This window comes from Prunus avium, chromosome 2 (genome assembly GCF_965620075.1).
Source record: "Prunus avium chromosome 2, drPruAviu1.hap1.1, whole genome shotgun sequence".
Taxonomy (NCBI): Eukaryota; Viridiplantae; Streptophyta; class Magnoliopsida; order Rosales; family Rosaceae; genus Prunus; species Prunus avium.
This window is the reverse complement of record NC_142285.1, coordinates 21,839,443-21,854,831: the sequence shown is the minus strand read 5'-3', so window position 1 is coordinate 21,854,831 and position 15,389 is coordinate 21,839,443. Positions and strand designations below refer to the sequence as shown.

Genomic DNA, 15,389 nt, shown 5'->3' with positions numbered 1-15,389 from the left:
GCTCAAAGTGTGGTAGTGTGATAGCCAAATGCAACAAATTCCCCAATCTTAGTTTTCACACAATTTCAAAAATCATACAAAGCACAAGTTCAACTTCAAATCTCACCAAAGTTGTCCTCTCACAAATGAATCACTCGGAAGAGGGCTATAATGCAACACTCAGTTATAAACATGAGATTAGAGTTAAACCATAAAGACTTAACTCGAAATAGAAAGATGAAGAACTTGCATTAATATGATCTCAAGAAGGATGCCAAGCACTTAAAAGTAGAAAAATGAATGCAATTCAACCACATGACATTTAAGATCAATTTAGGTCTTTAACATAGGTTGTAATGGGGCCAAGGGTGTAAGGTGAGTAAGAAATGAAGGGTATGGATAAAACAAAGTCCAAGAAACTCAAAATATAAGAGCATAAAACAATTGTTTACAAGACTTCGAATCATCACGATTAGATTTTTTCTTTTACACGATCAAAACTCCTTATACCTTCATTTACAATTATTCATACTCCTTTCCTTGAATTGAACAAACACCAATTTATTTAGAAGGCCCAAAAATGAAACCCAAAAATGAAATTTCATTCAACCACCACTTAATCACAATTTTTCTCTTTTCTTTTCTTTTCTTTCACCAATTGAGTGAATTTTTTTTTTTTCTTTATGTAATATCCCTTCCCAAACTTAGCATGAAAAACACATCCGAATTAGAGCTCATGAGTTCCTTAGAAAGGTAAATTCTTGTTTTTCGGGCTAAGGCGGGGAAATATAATTGGTAAAATGAAAGAAAAGGTTTACATGTAGGCTCAAAATGGTTAACAATGGAAAATCATGCTTAAGCATGCATAAGGTTAGCTTGAAAGGTACAAACGATCCAAAGAGGGCCTTAATATCATTTCTTAAATGTCATGAAATCGAATTGCAAAAGAATGAATGACTTTTAAGTATTCAACCAAATCAATGAATAATGAGATCAAACAACAACTTTGATGACAAGAAAATAAGAGTATGTGTATAACACTCATGAAATGAAGCACAAGGCTCAAAAGCTCACATTTATGGTTATATAAGTCTAATTTATGCTTGATACAATTCTTTGGGTCATGCAAATCCTTTAATTGGAGAATTATGAAACAAATGGCAAGTGCAAAGAAGGTTTCGAACATGTCATGCTAGAACGATGCCAAATTAATTAATTAATTAATTATTATTTTTTTACAATAAAAATTTACAAGGAAAAAAAATAAATAATAAATAAATTTCAATTTTTTATTTAAGTCATGCAACATTTATCACAATCTCATCAAATGTGTTCGGAAAGTGACTAAACAAAACAAGATTCAAAACAAGAAAGAAAAAAAAAAAAAAAAATTTAATTTTTTTTTAATTTTTTTTTAATTTTTTAAATTTTAAGAAAAACCAAGTTTACTTGCTAAACTCCAATACCCCCAAACCTAGAAATGAGCATTGTCCTCAATGTTTAAAAATTAGCCACAAACAATGTCATAACAACAAATGAAAGGTATTAAAGCAAATAAAAAAAAATCACAAAATCACAAAAGAAAACAAAAACAAAATAATTATAAAATAAAAATTACAACACAAACAAACAAACAAAAAAATGAAACAGTAAACCCTAATCACACAATTCTGAAACCCAAAAATTTTTTTGAAGCCCAAAGCCCACAATTTCGAAACACAAACCACGGTGAATTTAACCCACTTTGAAACCCAAACTAAAGTGAAACCCGACCCACAATTTGTTTTCATTTCCGGCTTTTTATTATTATTTAGTTTTGTAAAAACAAACTATCGAACCGTGATTAGCAACACAAAGAGCGGGATTTTAACATGGGTCATGATGTCTCGGTTCAGTGTAAGGGACCAACAGACAGGGTGAGACACGTGTCAACGCATAGAGGCGCCGCAGACTCCACAAGCAAAAATTACGGACTCATGGAAAGGCGCGAAGACTTTACTGAACGCGTTCGTTCAGAAAAGACACGTCGTGATAAATGAGTTGGGTATGGTTGGAAGGCGAGAAGGTTGTGGGACTCAAGGAATGCTGGAGATTCAGAAAATGCTCAGATGCTGTAATGGCTAGGGTTTGTCAAATACTAAGTCTATAAGAAAGGGTGAAAAAAACGCAAACTCAGAAACACACAAAAGAGAAAAGAAAGAAAGAAGAAAAGAGAGTGAGAAATCAAATGGCCTCTAACTACCCATTTTCGTTGGATCTCAACCTAGCTCCACCGACTCAGACACGAGGCCAAGCAGCGGCACCAGTATGGATGCCCTACTTTGCTTCCGCACGGGGGCCTGTGACAGTAACTGACTCAATACTCCTGGACAACGATGTTGCCATTGGAGTGGCTAGAAATTTAGTGACTCCTAAAGATATACGTGTTCTGGGGACAAGGGATGACAACCGGGTCGTGAGCGATGCCCTGGCACTGAGCGTGCAGAGTACGGCAACAGTCGCAAGTTTGGGTCATCGCCTACTTGCGAAGTCCCATGAGGTAGAGGTGCTGAAAGGTCAGTTGGCGGCGGAGCGAAGTATGGTTGAGGAGTGTCAGACTGCTATAAAAAGCTTGAAAAGGGAGAGGTCAAGGATAGTGGAGGTGAATCGACACCAGCTAGAAGTATTGCGGGACGAGAATAGAAACCTATCAAAGATGGTAGAGTTGTACTCTCGCGACATGCGAAAACAGCTAGAAGACCTAGACCGACCGGGTAAACGCAAACAAGCAGATCGCGAGAGTAGTTACGCTCAAGCTAAGATTGCGATCTTTGGGAGCTCAAGTGATGAGCCCCAAGAAGCTGTGCGTGAAGCCCCGGAAGAGGACAGCCAGAGGGCCAAACTCAAAGCTCCAATGGTCGAGACACCAAGCACTGAGAAGAAATGATTTCCTACTGCATTATTGTTGTTTTTATTTTATTTTGTTGTTTTTGTATTTTCGTTATTTTGTTTCGGAAATAAAAGAGTAAGGTTGCAGAAAGAAAAAGAAAAAGAAAAAGAAAACAAAGACGACAAACGGAAAAGAAAACACATTTCCCTAACTAAAATAAGATAAAGATGATAGCCGAAAGGGAAAAGCAAAAACACAAAGCTCTAGAAAATGAAAGTAACGGGCAAAAACATTAAACACCAGAAAACACGGAAAAAAGAAAAGTAAAGTAAAAGTAAAGGTGCTCCCCCTTGAAGCGATTAGGTCGAGCATGCCCGGGAAATCCGAAATGGTGTTGGCTCTCTCTCTCATCAGCATATGTCTATTTAAACCACACCTCTGCAAGCGGATGATACCCAGCATTTCTTCCTGCAAACTCAAGGAAAAACATCAAAAAATTCAGAAGCAAAACAAATGGCATCCTCATGCACTTACCTTGATGATCTCAACCTTGAGCTCTCACTTGCACCACCGAATGCCCAGACAAGGGCTCCTCCAAACACTGTCTTTCCAAACTCCACATATCATCACGGCACGGCCTCAAACTTTGCTGAGGCAATACCGAACTTTGTTGAGGGAAGGCCGAACAGAGCAGTGCTGCTGGGTGGCATGATTGGCAGTATACTCACACCGGCAGATCATTTGCATGTGGCACAGCGGTCGGACAAGGTGGCAGTGGAGGAGTCCCACACTTTATCTGTGCTCCATGCGGTCTCGGCTACCAATTTGGGCATGCGATTACTGGCGAGGACACGTGAGTGTGCCGCGCTGAGCGAGGAAGTAGCTTCCTTGAAGACTATGGTGGCGGACTTGCAGAAGCGGCTCTACTGTGCCAATCAGCACGTGGAAGCACTGCAGAGAAAAAATGAGGACCATGTGGAGCTGCTGCAGATTCTACAAGTGCGAGAAAATAGAGGCAAGCCATGATGATGATGGAGATGAAGAAGATGAAGAAGATGATGAAGAAGATGATGATGATGATGTTTTTTATTTTTATTGTTTTTATTTTTGTTTTTGTTTTGTTTTTAATTTTTTTTTATGCAATGTTTGAAATAAAAATGTGTTTTAACACTCAGAAATAAACTAACTAACCATACCACGTAAATAAATAAATAAACTAACATAACAACACAAAAACAGAAACAAAACAAAAACAAAGACTCAACAGAAAAGAAAATAAAAAAAAACTTAATTTAAAAACACACAATATACAAGCAACTCACGGATGACCAGTTAAGGGCCTCAGAAAACACAGCCAGGGGATCCGGGAAGGTTGGAGGGGTCACAATGGTCCCGCTTAAAACCCAAACTTCTTAGACACCGAAGGTGTCGCCTAAAGAACTCCTAGACACTGTATTAATGGAAGTGCTCACTGGGGTTACCATAAGTCAGCTCATATGAAAAATCTTTTTTTAAAAATTTTTAAGATAAGAAAAAAAAACAAATTAAGATAAAATGAAACAACAAACCATAAACGAAAATGAACTAAGTACTGTAAACAAATTTAAACAAACAACATAAATTGTTGTACTAAAAGAAACAAACCAAGAAACCAAAGAAAAAAAAAACAAACAGCACTTTCTATCACCCGTTTATCACCATTTGGACAGATTCGTTTCTATGTTTTTCAGCTTCGACCTATGTTCAGTTTTTAGGCTATAACTTTCCAACCGTAAGTCTAAAGTTTATGTTCTTTATATGGTTGGATTCAGCATAGAAAAACAAAGAACTCATCGCGGACCAAAAGGCAAAAACAACTACGGAAATAAACAGAATTCAAAGAAGAGAAAGGATTGAAATGCTTCCCCTTGAAGCGATTAGGTCGAGCATGATGCATTTGGAGGTCGCGACTTCTCCCACTACTCCACACTTCCTATCTTTGAAGTTGCCATCTCTCTCCATTTTTATTGAGCTATTTACATTGCTAAAACAAACACACACAAAAACTTGAAACGGAATTAAAGGATTACGAAATATAAAAAAAAACTAAAAATGAAAAGGAAAAATCAACACAAGTCCAATTCCATGCTTCAAAGCAACAAGCACCAATGGGTTGTGTAAGCTGGGACTTAAACCCAGTTCTCTTGCTTGTTGGGCAATTGTCCTTTTCTGTTGGACTACAAACACAACTTGTCCATTAACGTCATTAACTTTAAAACTTGAAATTGTCTAGTTAAGAAAAAAAAAAAAAAAAAAGTAGGAAAGCTAAATAGAATCAAACAATGTTACCGATCCCCGGCAACGGCGCCAAAAACTTGTTGCGTAGATACAGCTGCACCAAAATGGATTCAGTTGCATCCTCAACTTGTGATACTCGCAAGTGCACGAACCGTTGGTAGTATAGCATATGTAAGTGCGAGGTCGATTCCACAGGGATTGGTGATTGAATGATCCAATTTAGTTTCCCTACACAAAATAGAAACAAAAACAAAGAACATAAAACAAGGAAGAAAGAAATAAGTAACTCAAGCAAATAAGTTCCCAAGTTCAATTTAGATTAATGGATTGATTCTAGCTAAAGTATGATTAAGCCATGGTGTGTGGTCATAACCTTGTGTTCCTAATTCCCTAATTTGATCATTTGTTGTCTAACCTAAAATTAAGCATTAGGAACCCATTAAGCATAGAAGAACAATTTAAACAACCAAGCATGTATCTAATCCCTGTTGTCGAATGTCCATACATACTCTTCCTATTCATAGTTCAATTCGAATTAAAGTATGGTGTCTACTCTTAATTCAAACCAAGATAGCTAACATGCAAGCCTAAATGGTGATCAATCATTCAAACTAGCATATTAACTTATAAGCATAATGAATAAGAACAAAAATCATAATTGAAACTTGGAAACTAATCAAACTTGAAACTAAAGAAAAGAATTTACATAACAATGAAAATTAAAGTAGAACTTGGAAAGACTTAAAGGAAAATTTCAGCACAAAGATCTCATTATAACAATTGAAAACTAGAAAGAGAAACTAAGAGAATTTGAGGGAGAGAAGGGAATGGAGCTCTAGAGAAGTGTTTGAGAGCTCCCCCCCTTGGGGTGTTTTTACAAGCTTAGAGAACTTCCCTATTTATAGGCCTAGGGGAAGTGAAAATCTGAATTCAATATGGCTAATGCATACAACACTTGTTTTATAAAATCTGAAATGGTTGATGCACTTGTATTAGAAAATCTGAAATGGGTGATGCACTTGTATTAGAAAATCTTGAATTGGTTGATGCACTTCACCACTAAATCCCACCAGCAGCCCTAGCTCATCTTCATGTCACCATGACCAAGCTTCCAACCAGAAATGATAGCTCATACCTAGCTCACCATGACCAAGCATCCAACCAGCACATGCTGAGGTCAGCATGACCAGCAACTTCAAGGGCTTACAACTTGGGCTTCTCTTAATCAAATTAGGACTTTAAGCACTCTAAATTGAAGTTCAGAATGTCTTCTTTCCAGCCATATATCATTTGGGCCAATCCAAGGTCGGAGGAGGAAGTTAAGGCCAAAACAAATTGCTAACTCATTTTGCGCGCTGATAAAATCCATCCTGAGCATGGCTCTGTGTTTGCTAGGTAACAGACTCCATATTTATCCAATGGGGCTGAATTTTGGATATGTTATATTACACACCCATTGGAACAACTTTCATGAAGAATGTGGCCTCATCCGAGCTATGTAGGTTGCTGAAACAAAGCTTGCAATATGACCTACGAAACTGGGCTGGCAGGGGACTGTAGCCAAAATTGAGTTTGTCTTTAAGCTCTTCATCCATTCATCCAAATTAGGCCCTAACATGCATGGATTGCATCATTTACTATCCAAAGCCCTCATTATTACCTAAAGCTCAATGAACTGAAAGATAAACACAAAAAAGATTAAAAGCACAAGTTTAACTCAAAAACATAACCAAATCATAAGCTAGAAGGGTACAAAATGATATGTAAATATGCACCGATCAATAAGCCGTGATGGACATATGAAGCTTCAAACTCATGTATTTTTTACTTCAATTGATCAGCGGAGTGAATGTGCTGCTGGAGAGAGTGCATGCACGGCCCTAGTTGCAGTCATTGCAGATAGGTTGAAATCCAACAGAAATGAGATGCCTATCAAGTGTGAATGTGATAGTCTCATTAGAGGTGGATCATCAGAGTGGAGAACTCTCTGTGATAAGATAACGAGGCCTACATAGAGCGTTTCCCTGATAAGCACTTTGATAGGATTCTTCCATCCTGAAGAACTAGAACACAGGGATTTTGACTTCCTTCAGGGTGCCATGTCCTTCGATAGCATATGGGATGAGATCAGTCAATCTGCATCAGAATGTGCATGCAATAGTGAACCTCTGGTCTACATTGTGAGTTGGAACGACCATTTCTTCATACTAAAGGTAGAGCAGGATGCTTTTTACATAATTGACACAGTAGGGGAGAGGTTGTATGAAGGTTGCAACCAGGCCTATATCCTGAAATTTGACAAAGACACAACAATCCAAAGATTACCAAGTGAGGCTAACGCATCAGATGAGAAATCTGGAAATCAGGTGCGACCGAACAACTGTAAGGAAACTAAAGCTGAAGGGGCTCTTGTATCGAGCCAGAAAGATTTTGAAAACAGTGATGTGAAAGAGGAGGTTGTATGCAAAGGAAGAGAAGCTTGCAAAGATTATATTAAGAGCTTTTTGGCTGCTATCAGTATAAGGGAATTGCTGGCGGATCTTAAGAAGGGTTTGATGGCATCAACACCTCTTCATCATCGGCTACAAATTGAATTCCATTGTACCAAGCTCTTGCAGTCAATGGATGAATATTCTGTAAAACAAACAGCAGCTGCTGCACCAGCAATGGCAATGGCATTGGCAGTTGCATAATGACTTTACATAGTTTCCAGCAATTGTTATTACCCTGAGGTTTCTTTTAATGAATCAAGAATGAGAGCTCAATGTAAATAGAGAACTGATAACACATTATTTCTTTGTTTATTATTATGAGCAATAACTTCTCATGTACAAGAACATCAATGCTAAGTAATAAAGGCTTATTATCACAAAACGTCCCTAAGGTTTACGAAACTATCAAATTGCATCCTTAATGTTTTTTTGTGTCATTCATGGTCCTCAAGGTGAGTATGTGTGATCACAAATGGTCCCTGCCGTTAGGTTCCGTCAAAAACTCTGTTAGTTTGCTGGCGTGGCATGTATATATATCACAAAACATCCCTGAGGTTCACACATCTATCACAAATGGTCCCTGGGAAATTTTTTAATTTTTTAATTTAAAATTAATAAAATTTTGGTTTTCTTTTTTATATTATTTAAAAATATATATTGTATTTTAAATACATATGGCACTATATTTTTGAAGATGTGGACTCCACATATATGCCACATCAACAAACTAATGAAGTATTTTAAAAATAATTTAAAATTCATAAAATTTAAAAATGAAAAAATCATTTATAGATGGATTTTAACCTTGAGGACCATTTATGAACCCTAAACCTTTGGTTTTTTCAATTTTAAATTTTATGATTTTTAAATTATTTTTTAAAAACTTCATTAGTTTGTTGATGTGGCATATATGTGGAGCCCACATCTACAATAATATAGTGTCATGTGTATTTAAAATACAATATATATTTTAAAATAATTAAAAATTCATAAGATTTAAAAAAGAAACCCAAAATTTTATGAATTTTAAATTAAAAAAATTTGCAGGGACCATTTGTGATAGGTGCGTGAACCTAAGGGATGTTTTGTGATACATATATATGCCACATCAGCAAACTAACAAAGTTTTTGACGGAACCTAACAGCAGGGACCATTTGTGATCACACATACTAACCTTGAGGATCATGAATGACACAAAAAAATATTAAGGATGCAATAAGATAGTTTCGTAAACCTTAGGGACGTTTTGTGATAATAAGCCAAGTAATAAATGTTTTCTAATATTGCATATACTAATGAAGGTGCATACAAAGCAAGGGGCTTGTAGCTGAAGTGGTTAAGACATACCCCTGCATGTGAGGTCCAAGGTTCGATTCCCCCAATATTGCTTGTCTCATTTATGGAAAGGAATATGTGTGGTGGCGATCACATGCAGATTGTTTCTTCTTCTCTCTGTGATTCTAAAATTCTCAGCCATGTCAAGGGCTTCTGATTTAGTATCATTTGGAAGTTTCCAGTTGAAGCGGTACAAGAGTTGAGCAAGTCCAATGTTTGAAGTAGCGAATGAGATGCCTGGACAAATCCTGTACCTGCACCAAATGGGAGCAACTCGGAACTGTTCCCTTTGAAGCCTAACCTTCAAGACGTTCTGGTTGAAAGCATTCCTGATCAGCCCAATTTTTTGGATCTCTCCCTATTGCCTATGCATTGACAAGGATTTTGGCCTTAGCTGCTATTATATATCCACTAATTTTGCATCTTTCCTTTTCTTCTCTTGGGATGAAAGGACCCGAAGGGTGTAGTCGAAATGTTTCTTTGATGACTAGTTTCAAGTAATCTAGCTTTTGAACGTCTTCCTCTTCAATTTTGTTCTTTCCCTTGAATGCTTGTCACACCTCGGATTGTGGCTTCTCCATTACTCTCGGGTTTCTTAGTAGCTCTGACATTGCCCATTCGATTGTTGTTGCTGAAGATTCACTGCCTGCAGAGTAAATGTCCAGAAAACATGGTGAAGTTACAATAGATTATACTGTTGTACGATAAAAAGGTTTTATTGTTTGACTGTATACAGGTCTTGCCATGGCGACTGCTTTGATTTGATTGGTTGTGAGATGAAACCTCCTCCCATTATAGTTTAGATTATCAGTTGTATTCTGAAGTCTAATCTAGAGGTTATAATATATGTCATGTGTACAACAAAATAGACGGTTGATGTTGATGTACGTGTTATGTACAACTAATAATAATCAATCTTCGCATTAGGGCATCGTAAACCCATTTTAGTTTGTATAAGGTATTTCTTTAAATTAAGAGTGTGCATGGTCTGGTTTCCTTCATTTTAACCCTCGAAATGTAACGTAATAATTCAAATAGCATATCCGAATTAAACTTGTATTATTTTTATTGAGTGCTACTATTTCCACCCCCTTATCCTATTTCCCCACCCACCTTATCTTCAAAATTTTAAAAACAATTTACTCTTTTGTACAATGACTTTTAAGGACTTAAGAAAAAAAACTCAACTAACATATCCCATCTATTCTAGGGTTTGACAAAAAGAAGAAAAAGAAATTAAAGAAGAAATCGTACATTTTTCCCCCTATGCATAACCGGCCAACAAAAAATTTTCACGTTTCAATAATTAATAACAGTAAAAGAAAATTAAACCAAACAAATTAAGAAAGTCTCATCTTCTCTCTCTTCACTTTCTCCGTCTAAACAACTCAGGTCTCATAGGAAACCTTTTTTCTTTTCTTCTTTTTTATCATTATCAAAGCTTCACAGTGATATCCAACTTGCACCGCCCAATTTGGTAGTGAGTTTGTTGGTCGCAATCTCTAGATTTATAGTGCCTCTCAATTCTCTGATAAATTTTCTGGTCTTTTTCGGCAAAAACAAAGCAATGAAATAGAGGGATAAAAAGTTCTCAATCTGCATGTCAAATCTGCTATTCCACCAAAGAATTGTGATGATGTGGAAAGAGAAAGTGAAAAGAGTTCGTGCTGGTTTTCATTGGAGTTGGTCCTAATTTTTTCTGAGTCCTAGGAGATGGGTGTTGTTCATGATGGTTTTCTCGGTTGTCAAGAGAGAGAGCTGGCGTAGCTGGGATGCATTCCGTGTATTCAGAAAACACTGAAATAGGGGGTATTTTAGGAATAATGGTGGGTGGAAAAATAAGATTGTATTTTTTAAAATTTATGTTGTGGGTGGAAAGATAAGGTGGGTGGAAATAGCAGCACTCTTTTTATTGGAAAGAACTCCAACTCTGTTGTGGATGCAAACGGCAAGATGTGGTTATTGTTCTACATACAGATATAGAATTAGTAAAATCCAAACGGCTTTTCAATTATTAGCCTTAAAAAATTAACTCGCTTACCCCACAATTTGGCTTCTGCAACCGATCATCAATTTGATTTCTTAATTCTAACCAAATAGGTTTGTACTTTCCTCTTTGGGGATCACATAAGTTGATACTTTGGACAAGATAAATAAGATTACATCATTCTTCTATTTATTACATCATTCTTTTAGATAGTGTCTCATTTGTTGAAAGGAATATAAGTAGTGGCAATCAAATGCAAATTGTTCTTTCTTCTAGCCGTTACTCCAATATTCTCAGCCATGTCGAGGGCTTCTAGTTTAGTCCCATTTGGAAGGTTCCAGTTAAAGTGGTACAATAGTTGAGCAAGTCCAAGCTCAATGTCTGTAGTAGCAAATGAGATGCCTGGACACATCCTCCTTCCTGCACCAAATGGAAGCAATTCAAAATTGTTGCCTTTAAAGTCGATGGAAGAACCTTCAAAGCGCTCTGGTTGAAAGCATTCAGGATCAGCCCAAAGTTTTGGATCTCTCCCTATTGCATAGGCATTGATGAGGATTTTGGCCTTGGCTGGTATTGTATATCCACCAATTTCACATCTTTCCCTTGCCTCTCTCGGGATTAAAGGAACCGGAGGGTGCAACCGAAAAGTTTCCTTCATGACTAATTTCAAGTAATGTAGCTTTTGAACATCTTCCTCTTCGATTTTGTTTTTTCCTTCGAATACTTGTCGCACCTCCAATTGCGCTTTCCCCATTACTCTAGGGTTTTTCAGAAGCTCTGACATTGCCCATTCCATTGTTGTTGCTGAAGTCTCACTTCCTGCTGAAAATATATCCTGAAATCATTGTGAAGTTGCAATGAATTATATGCTTGTACAATAATATTAGGTTTTGTTAGTACATATTAAAAAGCAACTTTAGGGCTTTTGTATTGTTAGAGTTTTATTTGTATTGTTATGGTTTGGTTTTTTCAAGCTTTATCTATTGGTTCTGAGTTTGCACTCTTAGTTGGGATGCCTATGCAAGAGTTTCTTCGATAATGCGTGATCGTTAGTGGAAAGAGCCTCAGATTGTCTTAATTTGGATGTTAGATCGCACCATTATTGTAATGGGAAAGAGTACCACAAATGTCATAGACTAACAAAAGAGTTTGAAACAATCACGTAGGATCAATGCTAGAGCAAGATAAAATAAAACATCAAGCTAACACATAAACCTTCAAAGACCTCCAACGAGAACACTACAACACAATCCAACTGTCAAAAGAGTCCTGCTATGAAATGATAATCCTTTGCACGGCCACAAGACAGTGAGAGCATCCAACAGAGAACACAATACGCCAAGAAGAAAAAAAAACAACCACTAAGCACACCATCTCTAGACACCTTGTTCTTGTTTAATAATTTTTAGGCTCATTAGAGCTTGTGTGAGTGTATTAGATGATTTAGTATGTTTTAGGCAACTTAGGAGTATAGAAATACAAGAGATATTGGGGGAGGGATTCGGACACAAAAACTCAAATGCACAAATAATTTCTATTATCGAATCGAGGTACAAGCCCACTACTCAATAAAAACAATTAGTGCTAGAGTGCAGAGATGGTACCATAGTGACGTCTTTGATTTGATCGATTGTCAAATGAAACTCATGCTTATTGGCCTCCTCATAATTCAGAAGCGTGTCAACCAGATCTTCCTCATCTTCACCAAGCCTACCAAAGCCTTTTCTAGTAGCTTCTCTTTTCATCTTATGCTCCCTCACAATATCTTGAAGAATCTCGTCAAATTTTTTCTGAATTTTCATCAATGCAGACTTCATCCCATTCATGGAACGAAGAAATGTAAGAGAAGGGTACAAGTCAACGATGTTAAAGCCTCCAACAAGAAGTACAATTTCCCCAAGCAATAATGTAAACTCTTGTTGGGATTTGCACTTGTTACCAAATGCTGCCCTAGAAACCACATTATTTGTCATGGTGTATATCTTGTCACTCAAATTTATGGTATGTCCCTCAGAGGCGGCGATGAACTCAACAAGATTCCACACCTCCTCTTCCCTTATTGATCTGAACGATCGGACACGTTTAGCGCTTAAGAGCTCCATCACGGATATCTTTCGCAGTTGTCTCCAGTACTCATTGTAAGGAGCAAGCACGAAGCTTGAATGAGCATATGACATCATTTCAACTACATAGTCTTTCGGCCTTTGCGCGAAGCTGATCTCGCTCGTCATTAAGACCTCTTTGGCTGCTTCCGGTGATGAAATGATCACGGCAAAAATTTCCCCCAGTTGCAGTTTCATGACAGGACCATGTTTGTTGCACAAGTCAGTGATAGCATGATGTGGTAGGGCACCAATCAACTGGTGCAAGTTCCCTATAATAGGCAGCTGCTTTGGCCCAGGAGGCAACTTGCTCAGGCCTTTGGCTTGAGATTTCTTCCAATATTTGAAAAGCATCAATAAGAAGAAAAGAGAAGCTAAGAAGACAAAAAAGGATGGCAATTGAAGCATCTCGGATACGGAAGAATCCATTGACAAATTTGTGTGCTCAAGTTTTGTTTGGTAAAGAACTGCATTTCTTGTGTGGATGCTTAGATGTGTGCTCATGGTTCTATATACATAGCCATTTGGGATTTAAATTAAAGACCAAAAGTCTTTTGGTCCTATAGTTTGGCGGCGATAGTTTGGCACTTCTTTAATAGAGCAGCCATGTGGTGGGGCAATTTTGTTAGACCAAAACCCCAGGCTATAGCAACTATAGCAATTGAAGGAGATAGTGGCCGCTCTTGTTTCTATGGTTGGAGGGCTTTGCTGGTGTTATGTACTTTTACTTACGGTTTTCTTTGGCTTTGGCTTTAGTTGCTATCGCCTGGTGGTTCTGTTTTGTATTTATGCAGGATTGTTTATCTCTGTCTTGTTTCCTCCTTTGGCCTTTCTGGGGCTTTTCTAATGAAGTATTTTTCTATAAAATTAATAAATAAATAAAAACAACCAAGAATTTAGTATCTTTCTATTATGATTGTTAAATCTGGTTGCTATTTCACAATGAACATTTGAGTGCTTATTTTTTTTTCATCAAATTTGATTGCATTATACCCAAAACAGGGGTCTTACACTTGCGGTAAAAAAAACATGTCCGATAACAAAAGAATAATTAAAGGCCTGTTACAGTATAGCAAAAGAAGAAAGTGTTAGCTAGACTAGTTGTAGGTTGGCTGCATTAATGAGGTTGGCTACATTAATGTGGTTGGCTTGACTTTGGGAGGCTACTACAGTCTCCAGGATTAGGGGCTCAAGGATTAGGAGCTCAAGACCAACTGTAATCTACCTAATTGTAATTAATATTGAGCTTGGTTAGCAAGCTTGCTTCTTGGTTAGCAATCTACCTACTTGTAATTAAAGAAATTGCTTACAAAAATTTGATATGCACCTACGTCAAAAATGCACTTGCATTGTTACAACAAGGCCGCAATATCCATTGCACACAATCCATTTCAACACGATCGCACTAAACATGTAAGATCTCACATCGACCAACAGAGAAGGGGTGATGTGCCTTATATGTACAAAAAGTGACTTTAAGCCTAAATTAACTACAAACCATTTTTTTTTTCCTTCCAAAAATACAAACATTAATTCAATTATATTAATATTTGGGAGGAGTTAGCTCATGATTGCTTAGTTCTGATCAACAACCAAATATTTAGCACTTTGAAACTGGAAATATAGTGAAAGAATCTATGGTGAAAAAATAATAAGATACCCAGTTGACTTTGTCCTAAAAAATGTTGACTTTGTAAATTTTATAAGTATAATGATCCCATTTCAGAAGTCACCAGTGAGCATATTATCTTTCAAATGTCAATTTCACCAACTGCTATTACAAATAAATAAATATATCATTCTGAAATTATTTCACTAAAAGACAAAAGAACTCAAATCAAGGGGGCCAAAATAAGTTGTATGCTTCCAGAGCAACACTTCAACCAAAAAGCTTATGCACTAGAAGCATTTCAAGTACCTAGTAAGAAAAAAGGTAGCACTATGCCAAAGCATAAGTACTGTTTCCCTTGCTATTCTTAGTCCTTCATATTTCAAACTATAACACTACAAACAATCAATTCAACATGTGTGATGAAAATTTAACATCCAAATTCTTTGGTATATCCATTTTCTTTCAGCTCCAGAGGCATGCATTTTGTGGACAAATGTTTCAGCTCAAAAGTAGTGCAGATAAACGGATGTTAGCTCCCAATGCAGAGATTAGAACATCAAGAGATTGAAGATATTAGAAATATGCTTCTTGTTGTCTAAAATTGACCAACAATTAAACATATTTCTTCTATTGCTAGGAAAAGAGGAAAAGCCACGTCATGTTGGAAAACCTTTTGCCGATGAAAGGAACACTTCACCAAATAGAAAGCAGAGAGGAGCTTTGAAGGATTTATTT

General features: G+C 36.9%; 1 protein-coding gene and 1 pseudogene across 1 annotated transcript; one reads left to right on the top strand and one right to left on the bottom strand.

Annotated features, from left to right (window-relative positions):
* Positions 1-7,818, top strand: part of LOC148296610 (uncharacterized) — a 37,032-nt pseudogene extending 29,214 nt beyond the window's left edge.
* A 3,183-nt stretch (positions 7,819-11,001) lies between these two features.
* On the bottom strand, positions 11,002-13,546 carry LOC110773837 (melianol synthase CYP71BQ17-like). Its single transcript, XM_088247981.1, has 2 exons — positions 12,545-13,546; positions 11,002-11,775 (listed from the first exon to the last, which is right to left on the bottom strand). The coding sequence occupies exons 1-2, from the start codon at positions 13,544-13,546 to the stop codon at positions 11,158-11,160; spliced, it is 1,620 nt and encodes a 539-aa protein (XP_088104107.1). The 3' UTR covers positions 11,002-11,157.
* Between the last annotated feature and the right edge of the window lie 1,843 nt (positions 13,547-15,389).